Source organism: Bos indicus x Bos taurus, chromosome 27 (assembly GCF_003369695.1).
Source record: "Bos indicus x Bos taurus breed Angus x Brahman F1 hybrid chromosome 27, Bos_hybrid_MaternalHap_v2.0, whole genome shotgun sequence".
NCBI lineage: Eukaryota > Metazoa > Chordata > Mammalia > Artiodactyla > Bovidae > Bos > Bos indicus x Bos taurus.
In genome coordinates, this window is record NC_040102.1 from 34056246 (window position 1) to 34071593 (window position 15348).

General features: G+C 38.1%; 1 protein-coding gene and 1 pseudogene across 1 annotated transcript in view; both read right to left on the reverse strand.

Moving 5' to 3' along the window:
* Nucleotides 1-2336: 2336 nt before the first annotated feature.
* Nucleotides 2337-3792, reverse strand: LOC113885026 (annotated as a pseudogene).
* Nucleotides 3793-7775: 3983 nt separating this feature from the next.
* Nucleotides 7776-15348, reverse strand: part of ADAM2 (ADAM metallopeptidase domain 2) — a 102697-nt gene continuing 95124 nt past the window's right edge. The window contains exons 19-21 of the mRNA XM_027530038.1: nt 9760-9919; nt 8515-8578; nt 7776-8124 (exon numbers count right to left, since the gene is read on the reverse strand). Coding sequence (XP_027385839.1) covers nt 8545-8578; nt 9760-9919 — 194 coding nt within the window. The 3' untranslated portion in view covers nt 7776-8124; nt 8515-8544. The remainder of the gene's footprint in view (nt 8125-8514; nt 8579-9759; nt 9920-15348) is intronic.

A 15348-nucleotide genomic window follows, 5' to 3' on the forward strand; every position in this document is an offset into this window, starting at 1 on the left:
AGTGGAGAGAATGACCCATTCTGTGGATACTAGTCAGCCTTTTTCCTAGCCATGCCCCTTTTCACCCATGGGGCTCATGAGCGAGGTGATAATGGGGGCAGGATGGGTTTAGCGATGTGGACCTCCACTCACCAACCTCAACCTGGCTGCACCACTGCTGAGTGCCTAGCCTTCCAGCCCAGAGGAGCCCAGGGTATGGCACTGTTCTCCAGAATGATCAGCCAGCTACCTGGGGACAGGTTGATTACATTGGGCCGCTTCCATCAAGGGTTGGCAGGGTTGTTTCCTTATTGGAATAGATACTGAGGATTCAGATTTACCTTCCCTATATGTAATGCTTCTGTCAGAACTTCCATCCATTGACTGACAGAATGACTCACCCATGATCATAGTATTTCTACTCATCGCTGCTTCTGATCAAGGAACTAACTTCACAGCAAAAGTATTGCAGCAATGCCCCCTGGGCTCATGGAATTCACTCGTTCCCCAGCATACTGAAGCTGCTGGCCCGATAGAATGGTGGCATGGCCTTTTGAACACTCAATTATAGTGGTAGTATTTTTCAGGTCTGGGGCCAGGCTCTGAATCAGTGTCCAACATATGATGTTGTTTCTCCAAGTCAGAATTCATGGGTCCTAGAATTGAGGGTAGAAATAGAAGTGGCATCTTCACTATCACCCCAAATGATCCATTAGCAGAATTTTTGCTTCCTGTTTCCGGACTTTAATCTCTGTTGGCCTAGAAGTCTTAGTCCCAGAGGGAAGAATGCTTTCACCTGGAAACACAACAGTGATACCTTAATTCGAATTAAAACTGCTACATGCCACTTTTGTTCTTTGTACCTCTGAATCAACAGGAAAACAAGGGAGGTAAGGTATTGGCTGTAGTTAATGATCTTGAATACAAAGAGCAACTGGACTACCACTCAACAATGGAGGTAAAGAAGAGTCTGTATGAATTAAGGAAACCCTGTGGAACATCTCCCAGCATTGGCATGCTCTGTAATTATGGTCAATGAAGAACGATGACCCAGAAAGGACTACTAATGGAACGGACCTTTCAGAAATGAAAGTTTGGATCACCAAAGCATCAGAGTAGTACCAGTTACAACATGTGACCAGTTATAGAAATGCAGACTGAAATTTCGTGAGTATATTCCCCTTATTTTGTTATGAATACATTTGTCTATATGTAAGCATATATATTACAGAGAAGGCAATGGCACCCCACTCCAGTATTCTTGCCTGGAAAATCCCATGGATGGAGAACACTGGTGGGCTGCAGTCCATAGGGTCGCTAAGAGTCAGACACAACTTCACTTTCACTTTTCACTTTCATACATTGGAGAAGGAAATGGCAACCCACTCCAGTGTTCTTGCCTGGAGAATCCCAGGGATGGGGGAGCCTGGTGGGCTGCCGTCTGTGGGGTCCTACAGAGTCGGACACGACTGAAGCGACTTAGCAGCCGCAGCAGCCAGCATATATTAAGCAAAAATACGTTTTCTTTCATCTCTTATTCCTTTATCATGTAACATAAAATGTATTGACTTTTATAAGTATTTAAATATTTTTAATTTTTTTATTAATGCAAAAGATTTATTCCAAGTTAGTTATTTTGTGCAGCAGTTTTCTCCCTCAACATACTTGTGAAACCACATCTTTTAAATCTGTAAATAACATTATCAAAATAATCTTAATCTTTGACATTTTAATCTTTGAAATCTCACAAAATTTTATATTTTAAAATACACCCTGAATATCAAGGTTGCAAGAATAACACATTTCCTATATCCAAATATTTTACAGCTGTACCCAGAAAGAAAAAAAAAAGGGGGGGGGAAGCCACATAAGCTTGGTTAAGGGCTAACATTACCTGAGTGGCCAGAAATAAAATAAAATATCCAAATTATTAGCATTAATACAATTATAACTTCAATAGTCACTTTGTCATTGACAATGATTGCTTGAGCACAGGGGTGAGTGCCCCAAGGGCTGGTAGTAGAAGCTGTTGCTGCAGATGAGTGTCTCTTCTCTGCACTGCCAGCTCCCGCCTGTGCATTGCCCAATATATACTGTGTATGTGTGTGTTTTAAAAATCTTTCCCACTACACAAAGTTCTCTCTATTAAGCAGATAACAGGGAAGAACAACAACAAAAGCTTAACAAGCCAATCACTTGCTCTCTCTTTAGGATTTACTTATTTCCCTTGTGCATGAAGTATTCAACAAGAATAAGAAAAGGAAAAGGAAAAGGAAAAGAACAATTTCTTCTGTATAACCCCTAAGCACACAAGCTGGGTTTACTGGGTCAGATTTGACTGTGAGCATTTTATACGCCTACTTCCAGGCATCGTCATCAGATGTTTCACAGCTACTTGTCTGCGTATCTGAGTCCTCAGACTCTGCCCTGCAAGTGCTTCTCCAAGGGGAGAATAGGCTGGAACTTCGACTCTGCAAGAAGCCATTCTTCCCAAAGTTGTTTCTTCTCAGCTGCTCTGTCTTCCTGTGGAACTCTCTGAGCTCATCGTCTGTGAGGGAAAGGCAGTTCTCATTATTTTCAGAATATTCCTGCCATCCCATTGCCTTCAGTAACCTGTGCTCTGCTTCCAAAGAGTGAGAGAGGACCTCCCCTTCCTCTTCTATGGGGAGAGCAAGGCCATTCTGATGACAGCCCTCCTCTCCATTTTCCTTTGGTTCAGGTGTGCTGTTGTCCTCCAAACCTTCTGACTTGTCACAGGCTCTGCTCTCTGAGAAGTCTCCATTCCCGTCATCCTCTGAGTCTTCCAGAACTCGCTCTTCCTGTCAGTAGTTCGGCGGGTCAGTTTGGTCAGAGGAGAGGAGCTGATCTCAATCGGAGGAGTGGTGCGGGCGGGGCTCTCTTTGGGAGAACTTAAAACTATACCACCAGCCAGTACTACTGGTTTGCTAACAGAGATTGGACTGCTAAAAGCAGACTCTCGGCTAGAGGAAAGGGACCCTGATTTGTGTTTCATTCTGTTAGCTTTCCACATACTGGCCTTGGATGGAGGTGGTACAGGCTTGGGAACCAGGTTTTTATAGACACTTGGAACTATGGTTGACGATTTGCTTCCATTTGCATCTTCCATTTGCGAGATCCTGGTTAGGTGAGTACAGCTGAGAAGGCAGCAGCAAGATCTTTTTTGGAAACTTTTTTGATGACTAGCATTTTGGAGGGCTGCTTGGCACGAGGTGGGTTTTCCCATACTCCAGAAAGTGTCCCAATGGGTCTGCATGGCTGATTCTGTTTGCCAGCATCTGGATTCAAAGAAGGAAAGTCTTCCTCTTTAAACTGCAATTTTCCCACTTTATCTTCTTTCTTCTCTTCCCTAATATCTGTAGGTGGCTTTTCCTGAAAGGTACAGCCTTTCTGGGAGTGGAAGCTGCCATTCCAGTGGCGATGGCTTTCTGTGCCACCCCCACTATGCTGGCTTATGCCATCATGACCTCAAGAAGAGCCATGCCAACCAAATCAGTTCCCTGTGATTCCAGCATATGCTCCCTTAGAGACACCAGAGTCCACAGAATCATGGCAGAACAGGGAGGGCTGGTGCCAAGAATCTCCTGTCGTTTGATGAGGTCTATTGTTGAAAAAGCCATCAGAGGAATTAGGTCTACTATGGCTTACTCCAAATCTACCATTTCCTCTGGGTAGGTGCTCTCTGTGTTTTTCAAAAGTCGCTGTAGGTGACTTAGCTGACTGTGGTGTTGAGAAATTTAGCCAAGCAGGAACAAAGTCATGCTGTGCCATTTAGGCCCAGTGTATCTTTTCAACAAGGTGAGGCATCCAACCTCATGGCTTAGGGTCCCAGAGTGTATAACCTCTGTGGTCCTGCTTCCTGAACCTCTTGAGTTGCCAACTGGATTTCCATGAGGTTCTCTTGTTAAAAGGGTACTTAATTAGGCTGGCCAACAGAACGCCTTATGATGAAGCACAAAGAAGCCAGGCTCTGTGTGGATCAATCTCTCAGTCCCCTCAATTGCTCATCTTAAACTATCTAGTTCCTGACATTTTCCCCAAAGTGGAAGGGGAAAGGGGAAGGGGGAGGGGAACATAAAAGTATTTGTTACATTTCAAAAATGGGGGGAAGAGCTATATCAATGTTCACCTCATTCAACTTCCTTGAGTGATGGCACTATGATGTTGCTTAAACCCGATAATGCATAGACATTTGCTCAGTGAATGCAAATACTGTTCATAACAAGGTCATAGCTTAGAAAGACAGATGGACTTCTGTTCGGTCAAATAATTTCATTGAAGTGAGAGATCAAAAATAAAACATTGAAGAGCTATAAAAGATCTTCTGAGTAGTCAACTCTAGTAGCAAAACATCCACATTACAAAGCCCTTAATTTACAAATCTCATTATTCTTACACAGCTGCTAAAAATAGTCTCCAGGTATGAGTTTATATTTGTCTTATCCTTCAAAATCTAAGGACATAAGAAACCTTGCTTAAAAAAAAACAAAACAAAAACAGACAGGAACTTGATATGCTTTCCCCTCCCAGAATAGCAGGTTTCAAGGCAAATTTCTTGGTATAAAGCTCCCAAATGTTTCCTCTATTTCTTTGGTCTTCACTATTTATAAATTCACAGCAAAATTAAAACAAGTAGAAGGGCAGGGCTTAAGAACAGTCATGCAGAAAGTTCCAAAGTGAGGTTTTCTTCTTGTCAGTTGTCTATATTTCACTTGTTCTGCCCATTCCTGCAGACTAAATAGGAATTTTATGCTTCAGTAGAGAAGTTATTTTGGATCCATTTTCATCATTCAGTTCAGTTCAGTCACTCAGTCGTGTCCAACTCTTTGCGACCCCATGAACCGAAGCATGCCAGGCCTCCCTGTCCAACATCAACTCCCAGAGTCCACCCAAACCCATGTCCATTGAGTCGGTGGTGCTATCCAACCATCTCATCTGCTGTCGTCCCCTTCTCCTCCTGCCCTCAATCTTTCCCAGCATCAGGCTCTTTTCCAATGAGCCAGCTCTTTGTATCAGGTGGCCAAAGTATCGGAGTTTCAGCTTCAACATCAGTCCTTCCAATGAACACTCAGGACTGATCTCCTTTAGGATGGACTGGTTGGATCTCTTTGCAGTCCAAGGGATTCTCAAGAGTCTTCTCCAACACCACAGTTCAAAAGCATCAGTTCTTCTGTGCTCAGATTTCTTTATAGTCCAACTCTCAGATCCATACATGACTACTGGAAAAACCATAGCCTTGACTAAACGGACCTTTGTTGACATCATTACTAAATCATTTAAAAGGTTACAGGAATCTATCACTTAGGCTCCTTCCTTCTTTCATGTGCACATGTCATTAAGACTCCAGTCCCCCTAAATATTTTTAATTTTACTTCATAGTATTTAAGTTATGAAATATCAGAAGAGTAAATATCATTCAAGGATTTTCTCTCTTCTGGAAAGAAATTAGGACATTTTGGGTTGTGTGCAGGGTAGTTATATCACTTTAGGCAGTTATGACCTTTATTTGGAAATTGAGTATGGCTGTAGGAGATGCATATGAGTGCCAGGTTGGCAAGGGGGATGACTTGTCATGGTTAATTTTATGTGTCAACTTGGGGATTTCCAAATGTCTGATAAAACATTATTTCTGAATGTGTATGTGTGTCTTGGGAAGAGGTTAGTATTTGAATCATTAGACTGAGTGAAGCAGTCTACCCTCAGCAATTCTAGTAGGCACCATTCAATTTGTTGAGGGCTTGACCTGACCTCAACAGGTCAGGTTGTTGCAGGTATGCAGGTCAGGAAGCAACAGTTAGAACTGGACATGGAGCAACCGACTGGCTCCAAATAGGAAAAGGAGTATGTCAAGGCTGTATATTGTCACCCTGCTTATTTAACTTATATGCAGAGTACATCATGAGAAATGCTGGGCTGGAAGAAGCACAAGCTGGAATCAAGATTGTCGGGAGAAATATCAATAACTTCAGATATGCAGATGACACCACCCTTATGGCAGAAAGTGAAGAGGAACTCAAAAGCCTCTTGATGAAAGTGAAAGTGAAGAGTGAAAAATGTTGGCTTAAAGCTCAACATTCAGAAAACGAAGATCATGGCATCTGGTCCCATCACTTCATGGGGTATAGATGGGGAAACAGTGGAAACAGTGTCAGACTATTTTTTTGGGCTCCAAAATCACTGCAGATGGTGACTGAAGCCATGAAATTAAAAGACGGTTACTCCTTGGAAGGGAAGTTATGACCAACCTAGATAGCATATTCAAAAGCAGAGACATTACTTTGCCAACAAGCTTCGTCTAGTCAAGGCTATGGTTTTTCCTGTGGTCATGTATGGATGTGAGAGTTGGACTGTGAAGAAGGCTGAGCGTCGAAGAATTGATGCTTTTGAACTGTGGTGTTGGAGAAGACTCTTGAGAGTCCCTTGGACTGCAAGGAGATCCAACCAGTCCATTCTGAAGGAGATCAGCCCTGGGATTTCTTTGGAAGGAATGATGCTGAAGCTGAAACTCCAGTACTTTGGCCACCTCATGTGAAGAGTTGACTCATTGGAAAAGACTCTGATGCTGGGAGGGATTGGGGGCAGGAGGAGAAGGGGACGACGGAGGATGAGATGGCTGGATGGCATCACTGACTCGATGGACGTGAGTCTCAGTGAACTCCGGGAGTTGGTGATGGACAGGGAGGCCTGGCGTGCTGCGATTCATGGGGTCGCAAAGAGTTGGACACAACTGAGCAACTGAACTGAACTGAACTGAGTAGAAAAAAAAAGATGGAAAAAGGTCCATTTGCTCTCTGCTTGAGCTGAGACGTTTACTTTCTCCTATCTTCAGACACCTGTTGGCATTCTTGGTCCTCAGTTTTTGGACTCAGATTGAGACTTACATAATTGGACCCTCATTTCTCAAGTATTGACTTGTATTGAATTACACTATCAGTTCTTTCCCAGTTCTTCGCCTGGGAATCTTCCGCTGCAGATGGCAGATCTTGGGACTTCCTGGGTTCCTTAACCACGAGAGCCTATTCCTGTAATAAATTTCCTCACCCTCCTTCCTCTCCCACCTATCTGTATAACTCCTATTGCTTCTGTTTCTCTGGAAAACCCTGACTCACATATTTGTATTACTATAGCTTCTTCTTGAAGCTCTCCTCCTGAAGGCAGGAGGAGAAGGGGATGACAAAGGACAAGATGTTGGATGGCATCACCAACTCAATGGACATGAGTTTGAGCAAGCTCTGGGAGATGATGAAGGACAGGGAAGCCTGGTGTGCTGCAGTCCACAGCATTGCAGAGAGTCAGACATGACTGAGCAACTGAACAATGAACAACAAAGCTTCTTTTTGTGTGTGCATGCTAAGTCACTTAAGTCATGTCCGGTTCTGTGATCCTAAGGACTGTACCCTGCCAGTCTCCTCTGTCCATGGGATTCTCCAGACAAGAACACTGGAGTGGGTTGCCATGCCCTCCTCCAGGGGCTTTTCCCAACCTAGGGATCAAACCCGCATCTCCTATGTCTCCTGCATTGGCAAGCAGGTTCTCCAGCACTAGCACCCCATATGTTCTTCTTTATATTTACTAATGCTTTTTTAAAGCATTAGTGTTAGTCTATCAAACTTTCTTTTGTATAGAGTTTCACAGTATATGCATCTTGTACTTTGAACCTTTATATATCTGAAATTGTCTTTTATAAGCAGCACATAGTTGAAAACTTTTTTCGAGATCCTAAGCTTATTGTCTTTTGATTGGTTGTGGACCTGAGACTATAACATCACTACATACCATTGCAACTTAAAATAAAACAGTGGTCTTTAATCATGGTATTGCATGTCTTATATTGTAAATTTTACTTGTCTCATGCCTACTCATTAACAGAGTTAATGCTTACTAACAAAATTAATATGAGGTAACTAAAAAAAAGTAAAAAAAAATAAAAAATAAGAAATATGTAACATGCAAACTCATAAACATACATTCCTTACAAATAAGTTATTTATAGTATTATATAATTTATATATGAAAACTTTCTTTTCTTGACAGATGAAAGCCATAATGTGCAAGTTTTGAATCCCAGATAATCAGTGCATATTTGTTTTCTTTTCCATTTTTTTCTGTTCATCAAAGATAATTACTCTGGAAGAATAAATGAAGGAGAAAACATCACTTGTATGATCAATTAAGTTAAAAATGATGATTAATTCAGCAAATGGTATGAGGTACTTATTTTGAAGTAGAGTTCTATCATGTAATTCATTTGTAACCAGCATTTGAATACACAAATGCTAAAGAATTAAGCATTATTAGAAAAAAAAATAGCACTGCAAGAAATGTTTTAAATGACAAATTTACCATGTCTATGATATAGCTTACAATATTGAAAAATATCCTTCAATTTGATTTTTATTATATGCAGCTATATTATTATCTTCATTTAATATACACGTATACTATTTCTATCTATGTAATACTTTAAATTTTCTGTTTCTGTTTCTCCCTCTCATTCTAAAATTTGTTGATACTTACTGTGATGTCATGGACTCTTTGTTTTCCAGGCTAGTCTTTGGGCTCACTCTCACTTTCCAGTTGCCTATATATTTAAAAATAAAAATGATCATTTAAAACTGCATTTTCTTCAAAGATAGTTCTACAACACTCTATAGTATCTAGCAGTATTGAAACAGTTTTGAATCCCTATCTGAGATTTGAGAGCAGCCACTACTTAAGAATATCTCACCACTGAGAGTATTTCTCAGTGATAAGCAAGGCTAATATGAGAAAAAGAACAGTAATAAAAGTTTACCTGGAAATTAACTCAGATCATATTTATATATATAAAACATTATTAGCTAAATAGCTTTACATTTTTTTTTACCATTCACAGTCTGCTCATTTTCCCACAATACACTCTTCCAATATAAGAAAATTCCTTTAATATGTTTAAGTATTATCTGAATTATGAGACTATTTTATGTGCCACATATTATTTCAGCAGTTTTACATAAACTTTTCAAAATATTTCTATGAAATGTATTCTCTTTTAATTTATATTATCAATTTTAAATATGTTAAAAAAGTTCTTTAAATATTCTAATAAAATTCATTTCATCTTGAGTAAAATGAAGGGCATAGATATAAAACTCAAAGGCAGAAATTATTTCATAGCAATTTCCATGAAAGGAAGTAAACCAATTTTAATATTTGTTTTACTCTTGAAGAATATTTTCAGATATTTATTAGGTTATTAAATAAAATTTTTTTTTTCTGTAGCTATGGCTTTAACCTAGATTTTTCAGTTTTACTATTATATATTTTACTTTAATATATTTTTATTTATATTTTAATCTTTTCCACCTCTGGCTGCCTCTATTGAAGTTCCCTAAAGCCTAACTACTCTCCTAAATTTCCATGCTATGCTTTAATAAAATGTGTTTGCAAAACTCTTTGAAATATATAAATATTAAAAAGTAAATGATATTTAATATATACTTAATAATTAAGACCAAATAGTAAAAGAAGATAATCATTAACCAGAAATCACTGCTACTTAAATTTACTCTGAACAGAGTCCAAGTTGTTTTAAGATTAAAAAACATTTTTATTATTCATTATATTGATCATTAATATATTGCATATTAAATTTACATGGAAAGATAAATATACAACCTGAATTACTACTAGTTGAATCACCATAATGTTATATATTGATAAGTTACTATGTAGGCCAACTAACTGTAAAAGTAATGGATCTTAAATATGAAATTAATATACTCATCGCTTGTATAATCCTCAGTTCTCCATTTTTTCCTTTGGAAATACACTTTTACCAGTGTGGCAATTAGTACACAGAGAATAATGAAAAAAGGAATGAATAAGAAAAATGGCCATCTCGTAGGTTTAGAACGGTAAACATTCTCAATATAGCGACTTTCTAGGAGAGAAAACACCAGTGATTTGAAAGTAACTACCAGGAATATAGCAAAACCATTTCTTCATTTTATTATAATATTGTAATAAGCATTTAAAGCATTTAATAATTTTACAATTAACATTTTTATATGAAATGGATAAGTTGACATCAGAACTGCACAAAGTTAGACTCGTCTGTAATAACTCTTACATAACAGTCCTCTACTCCTTGCTTATTTATTAAGAACCTCCTATTCCATGTGGTTCTCTTTTCAGATCTGTCTCATAATATAGATGAAAAGAATTATAGTGATTCAATTAAGAATTGCATTTTCCCTCAGTGCTCTATTTTTGGAAGGAATATTGCAAATTCTTTTATTGCATTGATATGTATTTTCATGCTTTATTTAAGAAACTGCTTGTCTCAAGGTCATGTAGACATTTCCCATGTTTCTTTCAAGTTAGCTTCTACATTTGGATTTATCATCTATCCCCTATGAATTGTGAAGTAAGTTATAATTCTGAGATTCATTTGGTCTTATATAGATATTCAGTTGTTAACATACAATGTTTTGAACTGACTTTCCTTCCCTTTTGAACTATTTTTGTCCTTTTCTTGACTACTGTAACTATATACTAAATCTATATTAAGTTCAGTTCCGTTGCTCATTCATGTCTGACTCTTTGCAACCCCATGGACTGCAGCATGCCAGGCTTCCCTGTCCATCACCAACTCCCAGAGCTCATTCAAACTCATGTCCATTGAGTTGGTGATGCCATCCAACCATCTCATCCCCTGTCATCTCCTTCTCCTCCTGCCTTCAATCTTTCCCAGTATCAGGGTCTTTTCCAATGAGTCAGTTCTTTGCATCAGGTGGACAAAGTATTGGAGCTTCAGTTTCAGCATCAGTCCTTCCAATGAATATTCAGGACTGATTTCCTTTAGGATTGACTGGTTTGATCTCCTTGCTGGCCAAGGGACTCTCAAGAGTCTCCTCTAACACCACAGTTCAAAGGCATCAATTCTAAGGCGATCAGCTTAGATCGCATCCATCTCTCTCACATCCATACATGACTACTAGAAACTCTAGTAAAGGCTCTTTTTTTAAAAAATATAAATTTATTTATTTTAATTGGAGGCTAATTACTTTACAATACTGTATTGGTTTTGCCATACATAGACATGAATCCGCCACGGGTGTACTCATGTCCCCCATCCTGAAACCCCCTCCCACCTCCCTCCCCATACCATCCCTCTGGGTCATCCCAGTGCACCAGCCCCGAGCACCCTGTCTCATGCATCGAACCTGGACTGGCGATCCATTTCACATATGATAATATACATGTTTCAATGCCATTCTCCCAAATCGTCCTACCATCGCCCTCTCCCACAGAGTTCAAAAGACTGTTCTATACATCTGTGTCTCTTTTGCTGTCTCGCATACAGGGTTATCATTACCATCATTCTAAATTCCATATATATGCATTAGTATACTGTATTGGTGTTTTTCTTTCTGGCTTACTTCAGAAACTCTAGTAAAGGCTCTTAAACTCCCCAGATCCTTGCTTCTACCCCCAAAATAGTCTCTCACTGGATATAGGATAATATATAAAACTATATTATCCTAAGTTTGATATAAGGCAAATAGACTACATCATCCTTCTTTGTTCTTTTTCAGAGCTCTTTGGTTATTCTAGCACTTTTGTGTGTATTTTAGAATCAAATTGTTGATATCTGAAATATTGCATGCTTTTATTATTGGGTATTTTGATCTATAGATTTAATTTGGTGAGAATTGACATGTTGGCAATAATAAACTTTTCCACAGATGAACATGGAATATTTATCCATTTATTTGTGTGTTTAGTATCTATCTGCATTTTTGTTTGTTTCAGTGTAAAAGTATTGCACATATTTTGTTGAGCTTATTCCTAGTATTTTATATTTTGATAGTATTATAGATGGGACTGATTTTAAGTTGATTTTCATTTTACTGCAGCTAGTATATAGCAAAACTACTGACTTTTAAACATTTTCTTTGACCTTTCAAAGGGTTTTTTATTACTTCTAAAAGTGTTCTTGTAGAATCCTGAGGATTTTTGATTTAATTAATCATATTGTCTGCAGTTTAATCTCATTCTTTCTAATCTTTATGCTCCTGATTTTTTGTTCTTTATCTATTGCACTGGCTAGGACTTAGAGTACAATATGACATGGTGAGAGCAGACTTCATTGCCTTGCTCTCAGTTTTTTGGAAAACAACATAATTACAAAATATATCAGCTAAAATCTTTTTGTTGATGCTTTTTATATTGATTTCATATTAAGTTAATTTCTGTTGATAGTTTGTTGCCTTTTAAAAATTCATAAATAGTTGTTGAATTTTGTCAAATGACTTTCATGTAACAAATGAGAAAATGAATATACTTTAAAATATTTATTAATTTTATGAATTGTACTGATTGACTTTCAAATCAATGTTTGCATTTATGTTAATTAAATATATTGTTCTGTAATTTTTTCTTTGTTAACTTTCTTTTCTGGATTTGTCATTAGGGATATGTTTTCCTCATCCAATGAGGTGACAGGTGTCACTTTCACCACTGTTTTTTAAAATGATATTTCTTCCTGGCAAAACCATGCCTGAATTAACCTGTGAAAACTGTATATCTTGCTGCTGTTAATTTTGTTGGTTTTTAAAATCACAAACACACAGAACATGAAATTTTGGCTTCTGATTTCTTGGTTATACTCTTCATATTATACTATGATTTAGAATTCTTTGTCCACATGGAATAGCCCTTATAACACTTTTCACAGCTGAGTAGCTTTATCAGTATACTTGTTACCCATACTCAATTAAGATTTGAAGAACATGTGTATTTTGATCATTTTCAGTCTGAGCTGATGTAATTCCTTAAAAATGTGTGGATTTCTTATGTATCAAATGAAAAATACATTCCATTAAATGAGACCACATCCACAAGTCTTTCTGACATGTGTCTGTCTATATTAGACCCTTGTGCTGCTGCTGCTGCTGCTAAGTCGCTTCAGTCGTGTCCGACTCTTTGCGACCCCATGGACTGCAGCCCACCAGGCTCCTCCGTCCATGGGACTTTCCAGGCAAGAGTACTGGAGTGGAAGGCTGCCATAAAATAACCTATTGTAGCCTTATTGTTTGTGAGTTTCATAAGGCAGTCCAATACAATACTTAAAAGGGCTTTTTGTATAGATGAAGGTGTCTAAGAAGCATCACTTTAAGGTTTCTCTGAGGTCTTAACAGAGGGGTTTAACATATGCTTGAAAATCTTTATCTGAGATCAAATTTTATTACCAATATCGTAAGTTTAGTTGTTAGCCACTTCTTACTTTTAAAAATGTTTTTCTGGAAGATTTCAGGGATAAAAATGTTTTATTTTCATGCCAAAAAGTCTAACTCTTTTATGAATATAAATATACATTTTACTTGAAAATTTAACTTTTCCTTCATTATTAATTACTGTCTCCTTGCATTTTATCATAGGTAACTTCAGGTGCCCAACCTGGAAATCACTAGTCTTCCTAGAAATCTTGTTGACGAGAACCACGAATTCTATTTTTCACATTACCACAGGCAGCAAGGGTGCCTCGCAATTCACCAGTTCATAATAAATGCTCTCATTTCTCCAAATTCTAATAATGTGTTTTAAGCTGTCTTTGAATTGCTCACCAAGAGTCCTCTTGAGACAATGTCAACATAAACTTATAGTCTTCAAAGGTTTCCTGTTCTGCCTTCCACAAACCATCCAATTGCAAAGCTAATGGCACATGTTTTAGACTCTTGTTATACAAATATAAATACACCATCTAGACAGCACTTGTGCAAGAAAGTACCCCCAAAGTTAGGAACTTAAACAATCATTTCATTTGAATTTTGTGTGGCATGAGTTTGTGCAGGGCTTAGTGGCATGCTTGTATTTTTGTGTCTCAAAGTCAAATTTCAAATACAGCCAATCATCTTCAACAGAACGAGTATTCCAATAATGAGAGTTCCAAGAATTAGTATTCTGAAAATCCCAATCAGAAGGCCAACTTGGATGCTAAGAAAAAATAGTCTCCTCTTCTCATGGGGGAAAAGGCATGTGTGTGTATGGATAGAAGCAGTTAATTACAGTGAATCTGAAGATAAGCTAATTGTTCCCACTAAAATAGAAATAGCTTGCATCGAACCTGGACTGGTGATTCGTTTCTTATATGATATTATACATGTTTCAGGATACAGGAAGCTTGGGGCTGGTGCACTGGGATGACCTAGAGGGATGGTATGGGGAGGGAGGTGGGAGGGGCGATCAGGATGGGGAACACGTGTACACCCGTGGCGGATTCATGTTGATGAATCCAATCCGATACAAATACAATACAAAACCAATACAGAAGCTTTTAAGGTTAATTAGGTCCCATTTATTTATTTTTGCTTTTATTTCCAATATTCTGGGAGGTGGGTCATAGAGGATCCTGCTGTGATGTATGACAGAGAGTGTTTTGCCTATGTTCTCCTCTAGGAGTTTTATAGTTTCTGGTCTTACGTTGAGATCTTTAATCCATTTTGAGTTTATTTTTGTGTATGGTGTTAGAAAGTGTTCTAGTTCCATTCTTTTACAAGTGGTTGACCAGATTTCCAGCAATCCCACTGCTGGGCATACACACTGAGGAAACCAGAAGGGAAAGAGACACGTGTACCCCAATGTTCATCGCAGCACTGTTTATAATAGCCAGGACATGGAAGCAACCTAGATGTCCATCAGCAGATGAATGGATAAGAAAGCTATGGTACATATACACAATGGAGTATTACTCAGCCATTAAAAAGAATACATTTGAATCAGTTCTAATGAGGTGGATGAAACTGGAGCCTATTATACAGAGTGAAGTAAGCCAGAAGGAAAAACACCAATACAGTATACTAACACATATATATAGAATTTAGAAAGATGGTAACAATAACCCTGTGTACGAGACAGCAAAAGAGACACTGATGTATAGAACAGTCTTATGGACTCTGTGGGAGAGGGAGAGGGTGGGAAGATTTGGAAGAATGGCATTGAAACATGTAAAATACCATGTATGAAACGAGATGCCAGTCCAGGTTTGATGCACAATACTGGATGCTTGGGGCTAGTGCACTGGGACGACCCAGAGGGACGGTATGGGGAGGGAGGAGGGAGGAGGGTTCAGGATGGGGAACACATGTATACCTGTGGCAGATTCATTTTGATATTTTGCAAAACTAATACAATTATGTAAAGTTTAAAAATAAAAATAAAATAAAGAAAAACAATACAATATTGTAAAGTAAAAAAAAAAAGAAAAGAATGTTAATTCCATAAAGAATATAGACAATAAAAAAAAGTTAGCTGTAAAATAGAAATAGCTTGATAATACATGTTATAATTTTCTTTTTTACTTAGTCT